General features: G+C 35.6%; 1 protein-coding gene across 1 annotated transcript in view; it reads left to right on the top strand.

The window, feature by feature from the left end:
• Nucleotides 1-12806, top strand: part of GALNTL6 (polypeptide N-acetylgalactosaminyltransferase like 6) — a 418612-nt gene that overhangs the window by 187494 nt on the left and 218312 nt on the right. Inside the window, exon 4 of the mRNA XM_058803958.1 lies at nucleotides 5917-6083. Coding sequence (XP_058659941.1) covers nucleotides 5917-6083 — 167 coding nt within the window. The remainder of the gene's footprint in view (nucleotides 1-5916; nucleotides 6084-12806) is intronic.

The following is a 12806-nucleotide window of genomic DNA, read 5'->3' as shown; positions in this document are numbered from 1 at the left end:
AACTCACATTGCTCTGAATGGTAATGTCATAAGTAAGAAAATACAGTTGTGAGCTACTTAACTAGCAGGGTGAGGGCTGCTTATCATGGTTATTTTCTTGCTAAGTATCAACCAAGACATTTCAGGCTTAACACAGAAGTTATTCTGAGACTCAAGGCTTCAGTAAATAAGCTTGAAGAAATCTATTATTTATGCCAAGAAATTTTCAGTTTTTCAACCTTGGATACTGAACCTATTATTCAGTGTTGTTCCATGGTTAAGTGCTAGCATGCTGCACTCAAATATGTTATGTTTAAATGCAATAAAAGAAACATCTTGAGGACAGCTTCTGTTGTACATTACTAAGGCCTGTCTGTAGTATTTTGTTAAGATTATGCAGAAAAGACTTGTGCTGAGTAGATCCCTTTTCTACTTTCAATCGTCAGGTTCTTCACCCCCTTGAATAGCATTCCTGCCATGGGTCCCAGATATGTACTGCTGCTTCTTCATCCCCTTAGCCCCACCCAATTTGTTGATCCAGGCATTTCGATACTGCACTCTAGAAATAACTGCTTTCAAAAGAGCTTAAAATAATAATATTTTGACCATAAAAATGGTGCCAGCCATTTATTTGTTTGGAAAAGTACAACCAAAAGGTGAGTAGTTGCTTGACTGAACTCTTTCTGAAGGGTTTTGCATTTCTAAGTGTCTAGGATGAGTGCATTGTGTAAAAATACAAAAATTTAAATTATGCACTTTCTTTAAATTAAAAAAATTCACCTAGAGACGACATGGGCATCCTCTTCTCAGTTTGCCTGTATGACAGGACCAGCATGCAGTAAGATTATATTATAGAAGGAAATAATTTCGGTTTAATAGTTAACTTGCTGTATGGAATAATGCTGAGCTAGGTTTTTTCCTTGTTTTTTTTGTGGTCAAATGTGTCACTGTGGAGCTCAGCAATAAAATGGATTCCCAGTCTTCAATAAGAAAAGTATTGGTAAGGAATTCCATAAGATGATCAGTATTACAGGTACTAAGCTCTGAAGGCCACTGCCTTTTACAGCTCTTGAGAGAAGAGCTGGCAGGTTACTGCATCTGATGAGACTGTGTGGTGAAAGGGCAAGAGAGATAACATGCCCATACGTTGCTGGATTCCAGTCTTGGCTGTGAAATGGGCAAGCTGTTTAAATTCACCGGCCTAGTCTGGCAGTCTGTAGAGCTGGGAACAATCCCAAATTCACCCTCTGGAGAAGACTGGAGGCGTGGGTCTGTTCAGTTAGGATGAGGCACAGGGTGTGCCGGGGATGTTTACTGCTGCACTGCGCTGGGTGCTGGTGGTGTAGCATGGCACATGCCCAGAGGTGCAGGCATAGATGTGAGCTAAGCTGACTGATCAGGGTTTCTTGGAATAATTTGTGGAAGACAGCATCAAACCTTGAGCACTTAGGCCTCCAGGTCTGTAAATGATCACTTACCAGCCTCTAAAGAGGAGGCTGCATTATTCCTGTAGCTGAACAAGGTTAGCTGAGGAAGACGCAGTTGTGAGGTTTCTGAGCAATGTGAATGAGTGGTGCCTCAAACACCAAACATTAAAAATATTGCTGGACTGAGCTGTTTGGTTATCTGAAGAAACACAAGTATGGAAGTCAGGATACAAGTGAGGAAAAAATGTAGTGAAAACAGTGGAAGACTAGTCAAATAATGTGTTCTTAGCATCACTAAGTATTTATCCTCTTATCAGTATGGGAATGATGAGCATACATATGTAGCCAGGGCTGATTACAGAAAACACTTTCATGGAAATTATAGTGATCAAAGCCAAAGTGAAAAATCAGTTCCGTATCCTAATTTCAGGTAGACTGATTTAGTTTTCTGCCCTCAATCCCAAAATTATAAAATATCATGACAAGTTTTCGTTTTGAAACTTTGTGTGTTTATACTAATATATAGCTCGTTCAAACAAGCTATTTTATAATATATATGTAGATTGAATTAACAGACTCAAATAACTTGTCTTCATCATCATTTGCTATTTAAATCAGTCTTGTTAGTGCAGAGTCCTCATATCTTATTTTAAAAGTTAATCCAGTTTAAAGTGTCACTAAGGCAAAAAACTAGTCTTGATAGAAACAAGCCAAAAATTGCAAATAATAAGTTCCTATTAAAATTATTTTGAAAGACCTAGTCTTTGTATCCATTTTTCAATTCTCCTCTGATTTTTTTTCTTTTTTAATTCCTTAGTCAAAATATGATATGATACTAAAGCTATACAGTAATATATTTGCCTTTATCAGTTGAACCATAATTTCATAATTAAGAGGAGAGCTTAATGATGTTGATTGACATCAGGTACATTGCAATCTTTTCTACACTGAGTTATGTCTTGGAGCAAACCCTTACTTCACTGAAGCTGGCTGAACTGCCTATCTGTCCATCTTATATCTACTAACCTTTTTTGAGTATTGATTTTAGGATTTATTTCCAGGCCTTTATAGATTTTCTAGTATTTCAAGCCTCAGTGAAAGTCATTGTGCTCTTTGGACACTTCATTCTGCCATTCAAACTACCTGAATGATACTTACTGTCCATATAAAGTCTGCATTCACCTAGTGTGCAAGTAATTTGCAATGTCTTTATGTGAAGATGACAATTGGAGTTCATGTGTGCCATAAGTACTGTAATTTGCTAAACTGATACAAGTTTGACTGAGTTTTCCACCGAAATTTTTAGGCTCTGGGAAGAATATTATTTTACTCAGTAGTATTTAAAATATTTCTGTAGGTAGTCAGTTCAGTTTCATTTTACCATAATCTAGACAGTTTTACCTAATGTATATGAGGTTATGGTAATCTTTTACACATAGCATTTTTCCTTTCTACAGCAAACCTTGCTTTATTTTTTATTTTAGTGAATTTTGGTAAGATTGCATTCTTCAGGAAATATGTAAGAATCTTGAATTGCAACGTCTCATTTCTTTGGAGGCTCAAGAATTTCCCTTTTAAAAGAAGAAGCAATGTCTGTAGCTTCTAAGTAGTCTTTTTTGTAGCCAGGGTGTTTGGCATCACTTCTAAAACTCAGGATATGAAGAGCACACTTGTGGACTTGGAACAAATGGTGCATGCATTATAAGTGTTTATCCTCATGAAAATACATAGATTTATTCTCATGGCACATCCAGCGTCTCAGCTGTGGAGGTCTAACTGCATCTCTGTGGCAGTTCCTGGGCCTTTTCTGAACATGACAGCTGTTCATCAGCTCTGTCCTGCAGCCCATCAGAGCACAGAGCTAGCTGCCCTCTGCTATGGACAGTGTTCAATAGAACTTCAAATAAAATGGATTTCATGTAAGGCTTTTTAAGACAGTGATCGTCTGTTGCTGTTCGAGTCTCATGACAAGAGAGCAAGGGGCTAAAAATGAGCACAATTCCACTTGATGAGGAAAGGCAAGTAAAACACTGCTATGAAACCTAGCAGAAAATGATTAAGTTTGTTTAATTTCCATGAATTTGAAATCTGGCCAGTTTTTTTGATAAAAACACAAAAGGATGTTTTGGTGGTTTGTGGATTTTGCTAGAAATCAATTCACATATACTTTTACAATGGCAATCAAAAGTAAATATAAATGAGGATTAAAGGTCAAAGTTGAATGATGGAGAATTGTTAAGAAAGTGTTAGATGCTTTCCTCTTCTAAGTGTGGCTCTGTTTTAGATCAGTCTGTTCAGCAGGAAGAATAGAATAGTTGTAGACTAAATGCATCAGTGTTGCTTCTCCTTCTCAACACTTTAACATAATGCTATTACTCTGACACTCTGGATATTCAATGTGAATATCCAAATTTAATGACCTACTTCCTCCTTACATGCATAAGGTTACAATATTAACCATGCAAATTTCAGTACAACTGCTTTCAAAAGGTATCTTGTACTGGAGGGGTGACTTTTTAAAAAATAAATGGGATTTTGATGTGTTTGGGTGTTTTGGGTATTTTTTTTTTCTCTTACTCTTTAGAAGTTGTTAGTCTTACATATGTGAAGTTCTTTTGCTTGATTTGGGTTTTTTTTTTTGGCTTGACTTGGGGTTTTATGGAGGTGAAAACTTACTAGTTTGAAATCATATTTACTAGGGGTCAAAAAGGAAAAACTTTTGCTTTTAAAAATAGCGTGAGAGTTCCATGTGTGTCTGTTAGTTGCATTTGTTCTAGTCCAAGAAGCGTCACTGATGACAGACAGCCGGCAACAATAGGTGTTGGTTTTGGTAGGTGGCTTTCATTGTTTGCTACCTGAAACAACAATGTATTAGTTATGGACTTCATTTGTTCTACTTCTTCCTACAGATAAGAATAAAAAATTCTCCTAAATTCTTTTGCTGCAGTGGATTTTCTTTTTTTCACAAAACATGTAAATATACATACTTAGACTTTTCTGTCACTAGATAATGAGCACTGCTTTCTCCAGAACTTCACAGTATTGCAAAGCATCTGTTCATTTTCCAATGTGCATGTATGTTTTACCAGCAAGCTACTTACTAAAATGTTTCCACAGTGGTTATTTCAGAAAAGGGCTTGTCATTAAATTAATTTGCACTGTGTTTTAGGAAGAAAAGTCTGAACTACAAATTTAAATTTTTTTTTTTTTTTTATAGTGAAGTATCTAAAATCTAGTTAGTTTATTTATAGCTACATAACAGTTAACATTTTGCAAATACAACTATATTAGCTATGAGTTTTTATTATTTCTTTGTAACGTTTCATCAGTATGGTAGCTGTATAGTGTATTGGTAAATACTGATTTCTAAATGACACTTATAAAGAGGAAATGCAAACTAAGCTGCAAATATATGTAAATTAAAACTATTCTGTAGCAGTCGTTGATATGCATAGTTACACTTCCTAACAAGGAGCAAAGATATCTATACTTTTTTTTAACCCTAGAATTTGCAGGGCTAAACTTTTAATTTTGTTTGTTTATTGCAAAGCTGGCAGGTTTCTGCTCTAGGGATACCTTTATCAGGATGTGACTTTCTTTTGAGGAATGAGAAATCGTTCACTTACTTTGTCCCCAGAGGTGAAAATGCCAGGCTTTGTTAACAACAGAGGAATGTGTTCCTTTTTTCTTTTTTTTCAACAAAACATGAAAGATGCAATCCTATCAGATGCAGTAATCTAAACATTTGTCATAAAATATTTTTGGATATTAGGAGACACTGATTTGCATGGGCATTATTTACTTTTTAGTGTTACGTTTTTTTCTTTCTGAAATGTGTAAACAACTCAATATTGAAAACAGTGAGGTTAAACATGGATATTCCATAGCTGCTGTGCAATTAAGATGCTGAGTGTATGGTGCTTTCCTTTCAATATGAAAGTTTGTTTACGTTTCCTTGTTTATAAGTCCACACTTGCAGAATTGTGTGTTGCTTTATCTCTATACTTAATAGGAACAATCATTTTGGATCTGTAGATGCAAAGTTGGAGTTGTATGTGTGGATGTTGTTTTTTGTATTGTAAGCTCATATCACCCAGGATAACACTGAATTGTTTTCCAGAATTTATCTCTTTGTAGACCAGTCACTTCAGAGTAGCTTCATATTATGTTCTGGAATTCTTTTTGATAAGAGGATATGGGTTTTGGAAATGCTATCATAGAAGATGTGTCATCTGTCATACTATAGGAAAAAGTTTTCAGTGAAAGAAAATAATTCCAGACAGATTTTTTTTTCACTCATTCCACTTAAATTCCGTAATTGTTCCAATTTATTTAGTGTTATAAGCAGTGTGTTTTAAACATTCCAGCTATTTTCACATGAAATTACTTCTCGATTGCATTGTCGGATTTCATGCCAGAAACCGTGTTTGTTGGATGGCCCAAATGGACGACAAGATGTGCCAACTCAGATTTTCAGTACGCTTACACAATTATTTCCCTGCCTCTGCAGCTGTAAGCACAAGGTGTACTTGGAGGCACTCCCCAACACGAGCATCATCATCCCGTTCCACAACGAGGGCTGGACGTCGCTGCTGCGCACCATCCACAGCATCATCAACCGCACCCCAGACAGCCTGATCGCAGAGATCATCCTGGTGGATGACTTCAGTGACAGAGGTGAGGCCCGGCTGGTGTTGTTCTAACTTGAAGTTTATACTGCAGTGTGGTCCAGAGAGAAGCTAAAGGGATGCAAAAACAGCCTTGAAGTACCCTTTGTTTGTTAGCAGGAATAAGCATTTTTAAGATGCTTTTGTTCTACTTGGCATGAGTACTGAAATTCATGTCAAAGGGAGGAGAGACTGTCAACTGTTAACTAGGCTTTATTAATGCTGTATTTTGAATGTTATTACTGAAATACTGCAAATTTTAATATTTCCTCATATTTTCCCTATACTTCTCTTTTACTCTGAAAATACATCAACTTTGACCGTTTTGGATGCAGCTCATTAGCTTTTGATCCTGGAATTTTATTGAGGTAGGCAGATTCACATCTAGTAGAAAATAGCCATACAGAAAAATGAGGCTCTTTTGAATGAAACGTGAAAAAATGCTTTGGAATAGTTGATCAAAATTTACATCATTTATATAGAGTAAAATTAAGAAAACATCAATCACTTAATGTCTTACGCTACCATTACTTCTTGAATGCAGTGGAAAAAATTACCACATCAAGTTCCTTAAATGAATTTTAACGGTTCTTTAGGTAAAATTCCTGATAAGGATATAGAACTGGGAAATAGTTTTGGTTTTTTTTCTAGATTTGAGTTCATCCCTTAGAAGTTTAAGCATGAAGACCTTTGACTTTGGTGTTTTGCGGGCTAGGTTTTCTGTTTCTGTTGAAGCATCCATTGCTGGTATGTATGTTGGCTTTGTTCTGAGTAGGCTGATAGCAAAAGAGAGAATTGTAACCTTAGCTAATGTTTTACTTAAAGCCTTTGTCTCAGCTAGGAACTTAGAGAAGCAGATTCTGACCTACTGTTTTAAGAAGCCCCCGGGTGAGTGAGAGAAATATTAGTAGAGCGCTGCAGTAGCAGAACCATTTTTGTAAGATTTTTTTTTTTAACTTGACATTTCAGGGTTTAGAAAGATAAATGCCGCACACATCTATCTTGCCCTCTCATATCTGCTGGTTTACTTGCAATATGTCCTTTGATGAACTGCCTCTCGATCTGTAATGCAATTTAAGTAAAATTGTAAAGTGAGTACAGTCCTGACTATTCTATGTTTATGAAATCTAGACCACAGATGAAAGTTTTGGAAATCAGACCGATAAAACAGCACACCCGGGCTGTTTCTGCAGGCTAGCAATTTCCTAGCAGTTAGCAGCTCAAAGGGAAGTCTGTAAGTTGGTTTTATGAAGTATCTGACAAGTAAAAAAGCTGGTTTCTTTCCCCCACCCTTTTTTTAATTTTTGGCTGAAATAGCAGCTATTGAGGTTGTGCTTGCTCAATATGGTAATACTGTAGCATTTTTTAATGAAGAACATAATTGCTACTGTTGATGCATTTTAAAATATGCTAGTGTTTTGTAAAGCTTATCTACTTCCAGGTTATTAGAAAAAGAATTAATGCCAGTAAACAGGCTCTTGCTCTTTCTTGCATGCTCTAACTTAGTTTCTGCTGAAAGTAATATTATTGCTATAACTCTATAAAAAATCTCCATAGTCGTCTTCATTTCCAGTTATACAAAGCTATCTGACTTTTCAGTGGAATATCTTCTAGCTAGAAGAAGTGGTTCATATAGCATAGGAATGTTTAACAGAAGTGTTTAATAGAAGTTTGAAAAACTGAAAGGAGTCTACAAAGCAGACTTACATGAAGTTGGACCTAGAATTATGGTACCAGTAAAATTATGTACTTCTGTTTATAGGTGTTATTAAAGTAAAGTTCAGAAATGTGAACGATTGCTATTTTTGAACATACTGGGTACTGTATGTTTTAAGAGGAGAGATAACACAAGAAAAATCTGCTGCAGTCTCTACTCTGAATTCAGTAACATTGAGGTCGGATGAATAATTTTGGTACACCTGAAGTTGGTTTAATTTTTGTATTTGTGATCCTTTAAATTTTACTTTAATGAGACCATATTGTGTTTTCTTGTGCTCTTTTTTCTTCTTCTATATGGTGGTCACACACAATAGAGTTGGATTATTTTATGTTAAGAAAATGCTGACTGATATTTAGCTCTGTCCCCTCCCAGTTCATAAAATAACCTGTTTTTAGGAAGTGGCAGATTCTTTTACCCTTTAGTTACCTTTCTAAGACTGATAGGAGTAAAGCAGCATAAAAGATATTGAAGCCAGATTAGGCAAAAAATGAAGGTTGTATGTTTCGATGTTGTCAGAACTCATAGAATCATTGCTAGCAAAGTTTACTGCTGTGTTGAGGCAGTAAGTGATTAGTGATAAATTCATATCTCTTTTCCTTATTGTATAATTTCTTCATGAAGCTGCAGATGCCATATAGCTGAAAAATTGCTATTATTTTGTGAAATCAGTTATATGTTATTAAAGTGAGTAAAAATGTTATTAATGTATGCTATTCTTGTTCCATGACTTCATATTATAAGGGGAGAGTTTTCTGTTAGCAACCTAAACATCATGTGTAAATAGTCAAAAGTGAAAATGAGGTATTTCAATGACAATGGTATTTTTAAAATAGTGATTAAATGGCAAACACTTTTCTTTAAAGTTTTCTATTAATCCTGCTGTTCCTTTTTACAAACATCTGGGAAGTTATGAAAAGTCAGTTCCTATTAGAAGCAGTAAATGAGAAAAGAAGAAATATGAAAGCTGTGTAAAAGATTTTTTTTTAAAGGCTCCAGCATTTTTCCTCCTTTTTAACTAATGCCAATATAAATACTGAAATGCACTGAATAAAACTTTTAATAACAAATGATGAAAATGTTTTACTGAACAGATAGATACCAGGAGTTTGCTGGTTCTTCCGCAGAATAACTTATATGCCTTGATTTTATTCATATGCACTCCTTTGGCTTTTATGATCAGAACCTAAATCTTTAGATAGTTCATGCATAATATTCCACATAAATTATGACATTTAGGTGTTACAAAAATAAAAGGACAGCTGCATATCTTTAAATATCAATATAATGCAGATTAAAGGCTTGGTATTATGAGGGAGGTAAGGAAATGTTATGAAACACGAAAGTGCAATATTTGGTTATGGACAGATTTAATATAAAAAACTACCTGAATATTAGAAGTTACCTATGATAGGAGGAAATGGGGATTTAGGTACAGAGTTGCAAGATCTCTTTATTCATGTAATTTATAAGAGAGTGTTTGTATTTAAAATGGTGAACCAACAGGTAGGAGAAAAATGTCTGGTTTAGTGGAACTTCATTTCAGCAAAAATAACAGCTTTGATTTATATTGTAAATGCAAATGGCAGAATGTTGGCGTACTGGTGAGATGAAAGGGGATTGAATCTGAAGTTTGTAGGTGCTCTAATAAATGTAAAATAAATACATTGTCACTTAACAAGCACTATGAAAGAGAGGAAAATAATAGTCTTCTACTTAGCTTGCCTTAGAAAGCTATGGATACGGTAAGAGTACATTTTAATGATGTGCATAATTTTATGTACTAAAGTGTGCAAAGTGTTTCTGATTTTGTGATGGATTTGGGGCTGCAGATCCAGTACCTGATTCACATAAGCCTTGTATTTCAAACTCAAAGTTAAAGACCTATCAGTTTCAGTGTAACCTACCAGAGAAAATCAGCCTTTATATTTGTTTGAAGTAGCAGCGCACCTCTGTGTCGTTATCTGCTGTGGCTTTGTGTGCAGCTCTAGTTTTGTGATTCTGGTTTCTGGGAAAATGAGCCTTGTTCAAAGTGGCTTCTTTTTCTGGGAAGATTTTGTAGTTTGTGAGAAGGTTGTTTGAAATGGAAGGTGGGGAGGATTGATGTTAAAGATTGGGTGTTTCTTGTTGACATAGTTTGCTCTGAAGTCAGTCTGTCGAGAGACAGATATCTGAAAAGGGGCAAGAAGCAGAATATGGGCAACAGTTTTAAAGGAAAGGGCAAAATGAAAAAGAAAGCAAGTTTTCATTGGTTCAGTTATGGAACATCTTGCATTTACAGAGAAATACTAAAAATTTTGATTAATGTTTTCAAACTTTGGGGAAACATAGATTTGCATAATTCATTAGTTTAACAGTTCATGTAGGATGCCAACATATGATAGATTTGTTCATCAACTTTTATTTCTTTTTATGTTATAATTACTTTATTATCATACACTTCTAAGCTGTTGCTAACACAGTATATGCCCATGAATGTAAAGCTGACTTAGAAAGGATTTTGACTTTACCTTGTAGTTCTTGAACCAGTACAGGACCTATTATAAGAAAAAATAAACAATGCCACAGCCAACAATAAATTTTTTAGCAGTAACAGTTATTTGGCAGTATTTTAGTTTGGAAAAAAACCTCAGATCTGCCAAGGGAAAAAAAGGAATTTGAAAACTTAAAACTTAGTAGCCTACAGCTTCTTCCTCAACTAGTTCCTGTGAATGGCAATGAACTGTTTTTTGGTTAGAAAATTACAAACTAGGAAATTTTCCTTCATGTTGATGAGCCAGTCCCTTCTCATATTGCTGTCTATTATGTTCTCTTGTATTTATCCCTTTGCTTAGGTCTGTTTTCTGCATCATTCATTTGAGAGTATCATCTTGTCTCCTATCAGGTACCATATGGTTTGTGTCAGACCTCTGAATAGGCCAGTTCAATAACATGGAAATCAGTGTGCAAAAGCAACTTGTGTTTATTTTGTCACAGCTGTAGTTGGTCAGTGAACTTCAGTGCCGGTAATGTGGTTTTTTGCTGTGAACATGCAAGATGAGCTGATGTGTGACTGGGATTTTTTTAAACTGTAGTTCTGTAAACTGCATTGGTCATGTTATACAATAATGATAGAGTAAGGGAAGGGAGTTTGTGCTAAAAGCAAAGCAACTCTATCAGACTATCAGATTGCACCACTTACCACTGAAGGATCACATGCTATTGCATGAGGTGGAAATCCCCTGTATTTTGTTTGTAGATAGTTTATAACACGTCATTGAAATTCAAATGTGTGGATGCTTGGCTTCAGATTATGGCTGGATGTAACTTTCTGACAAAAGGGAAGGGAAAGTTTTATATTGTATGAATGACTGTCTTGTCATAGGAAAGCTTTGCTAAAGACAGAAAGTGTCTGTGTGATGAAAGCTCATGTCTCCAAAAATTGCAGTGTTAGGCATAGCTCCTGTAAGACATGGTTTGTGAGAAGGTAAGGGTGGCTCTACATATAAATCTGTTAGGTTTGTAGGCAAATAGTTATACCTGAGGCACAAAGCCTTCCCAGCTGGGAAGCCTGTTGCTACAATCAATTATAAAAAGGTAAAGAGAGATGTTTTCTGCTTAGTGAAGAATTTGTAGTGGCTTTCTACTTGCTTAATGCAGCATCCTGGAAGCCAGGGTGATCCCAGCAACTTGAGCTGCCCTGTTCATTTCACTGATAGCATAAGCAAAACCTTCCTGGAGCAGAGTTTAATACAGCAAGGTTTTCAAGTAATGATGATGTTAATATTAACATATTGCTGCATCATGTATACTACATCAGAAAAAAAAAAAATCTTAGCTTATAAGCCTAAGTGAAGGTCAGCCTCATATTTTAAAGTGATTTAAAAAAAGGAAAAGGCCAAATAGAAAATGAAACAAATTCCATTTCAAGATGTCTGTATTGACTAGAGATCTAACTAAATGCAGGATTTACATTTTTATACTTGTGATACTGAGCTATAAAATGCCTCTTTTATTTCCTCTGCAATGCACTCAGTTAGTTGAATTTCATGGAACTTGGACTTGCTTCTGGTCAAAATACTATCACTGTAAAAAGTACAACTTAAAACCTGTACGTGCATAGGTTGCAGTAAACTGACATGAATCTGTAATACCAAGTTTTCTGTTCTTCACACTACATTCTCAGTTTTGATAATTTAACATTATAAATTCTGTTGTGCGTTTTTTCTTCTGAAATTACAGAGTACAAGATTTTACCTTCAGCTCCTTGATGTACCTTGCAGTAGCAGTTTCATTACTGAAGGCATTTTGACTTGACAGAATGGCTTTACCAGTGGTAAAAGAAAGAGTTGGCCTGAGGTTGGTGAGATTTCAGCTCAGAAGAATAATGGTCATTTTGAAGGCAACTGCAGCTCATCCCAAAATGCATTTTATTTGCTGGAGTAAAAGTATTGTCATGTTATGAGATAGTCACAGGTGGGAAGAATTTCAAAAAACTGAAGTTTTACAGTTTATCTGGACAGAATTGAGAGTGTGTCTGCATTGAGATAAATTTAGGATTATCTCCCACATCCCAATCCTGCCTGCACTCAGGGAACTCAAATACAATTGGCTGTAAAAATGAAAACTCCAGTGATGAAAATATTAATATGAAAACAAATTCTTGCTTTTCACATAGTTGATCAAATCGGTTATAAAAGAGAGATAATTTCACCTTTGAGTACGTGTGGAGTCAGAATACAAAGCTTTTGCTTCCACAAAATTGGTCAGTCTATCTTCAGTTGCCCACCCTATGAAATGCCTGCTGGGTGTGTATCATGCCTTCACACTGCATCCCTTTTGTTTGTGAGCATGTGAGGAATTCTTGAGATGGGAACTAATGATCAGCCTGCACTTAGCAAGATGGTGTTCTCTGGGTGTCAGAGTCCAATAACTGTGATGCTGGGCTTGTTTCGAGCGTGGTTCTTGAGATACCTGAAGTAAATCTGGATTTAAAACAGTCTAGTTACTCTGAATAATTTTGAAATACTAGAAGCA

Source organism: Ammospiza caudacuta, chromosome 4 (assembly GCF_027887145.1).
Source record: "Ammospiza caudacuta isolate bAmmCau1 chromosome 4, bAmmCau1.pri, whole genome shotgun sequence".
In the NCBI taxonomy this organism is placed as follows: Eukaryota; Metazoa; Chordata; class Aves; order Passeriformes; family Passerellidae; genus Ammospiza; species Ammospiza caudacuta.
Note: the sequence above shows the minus strand (reverse complement) of the source record. Positions and strands in the feature narration are given on the sequence as shown.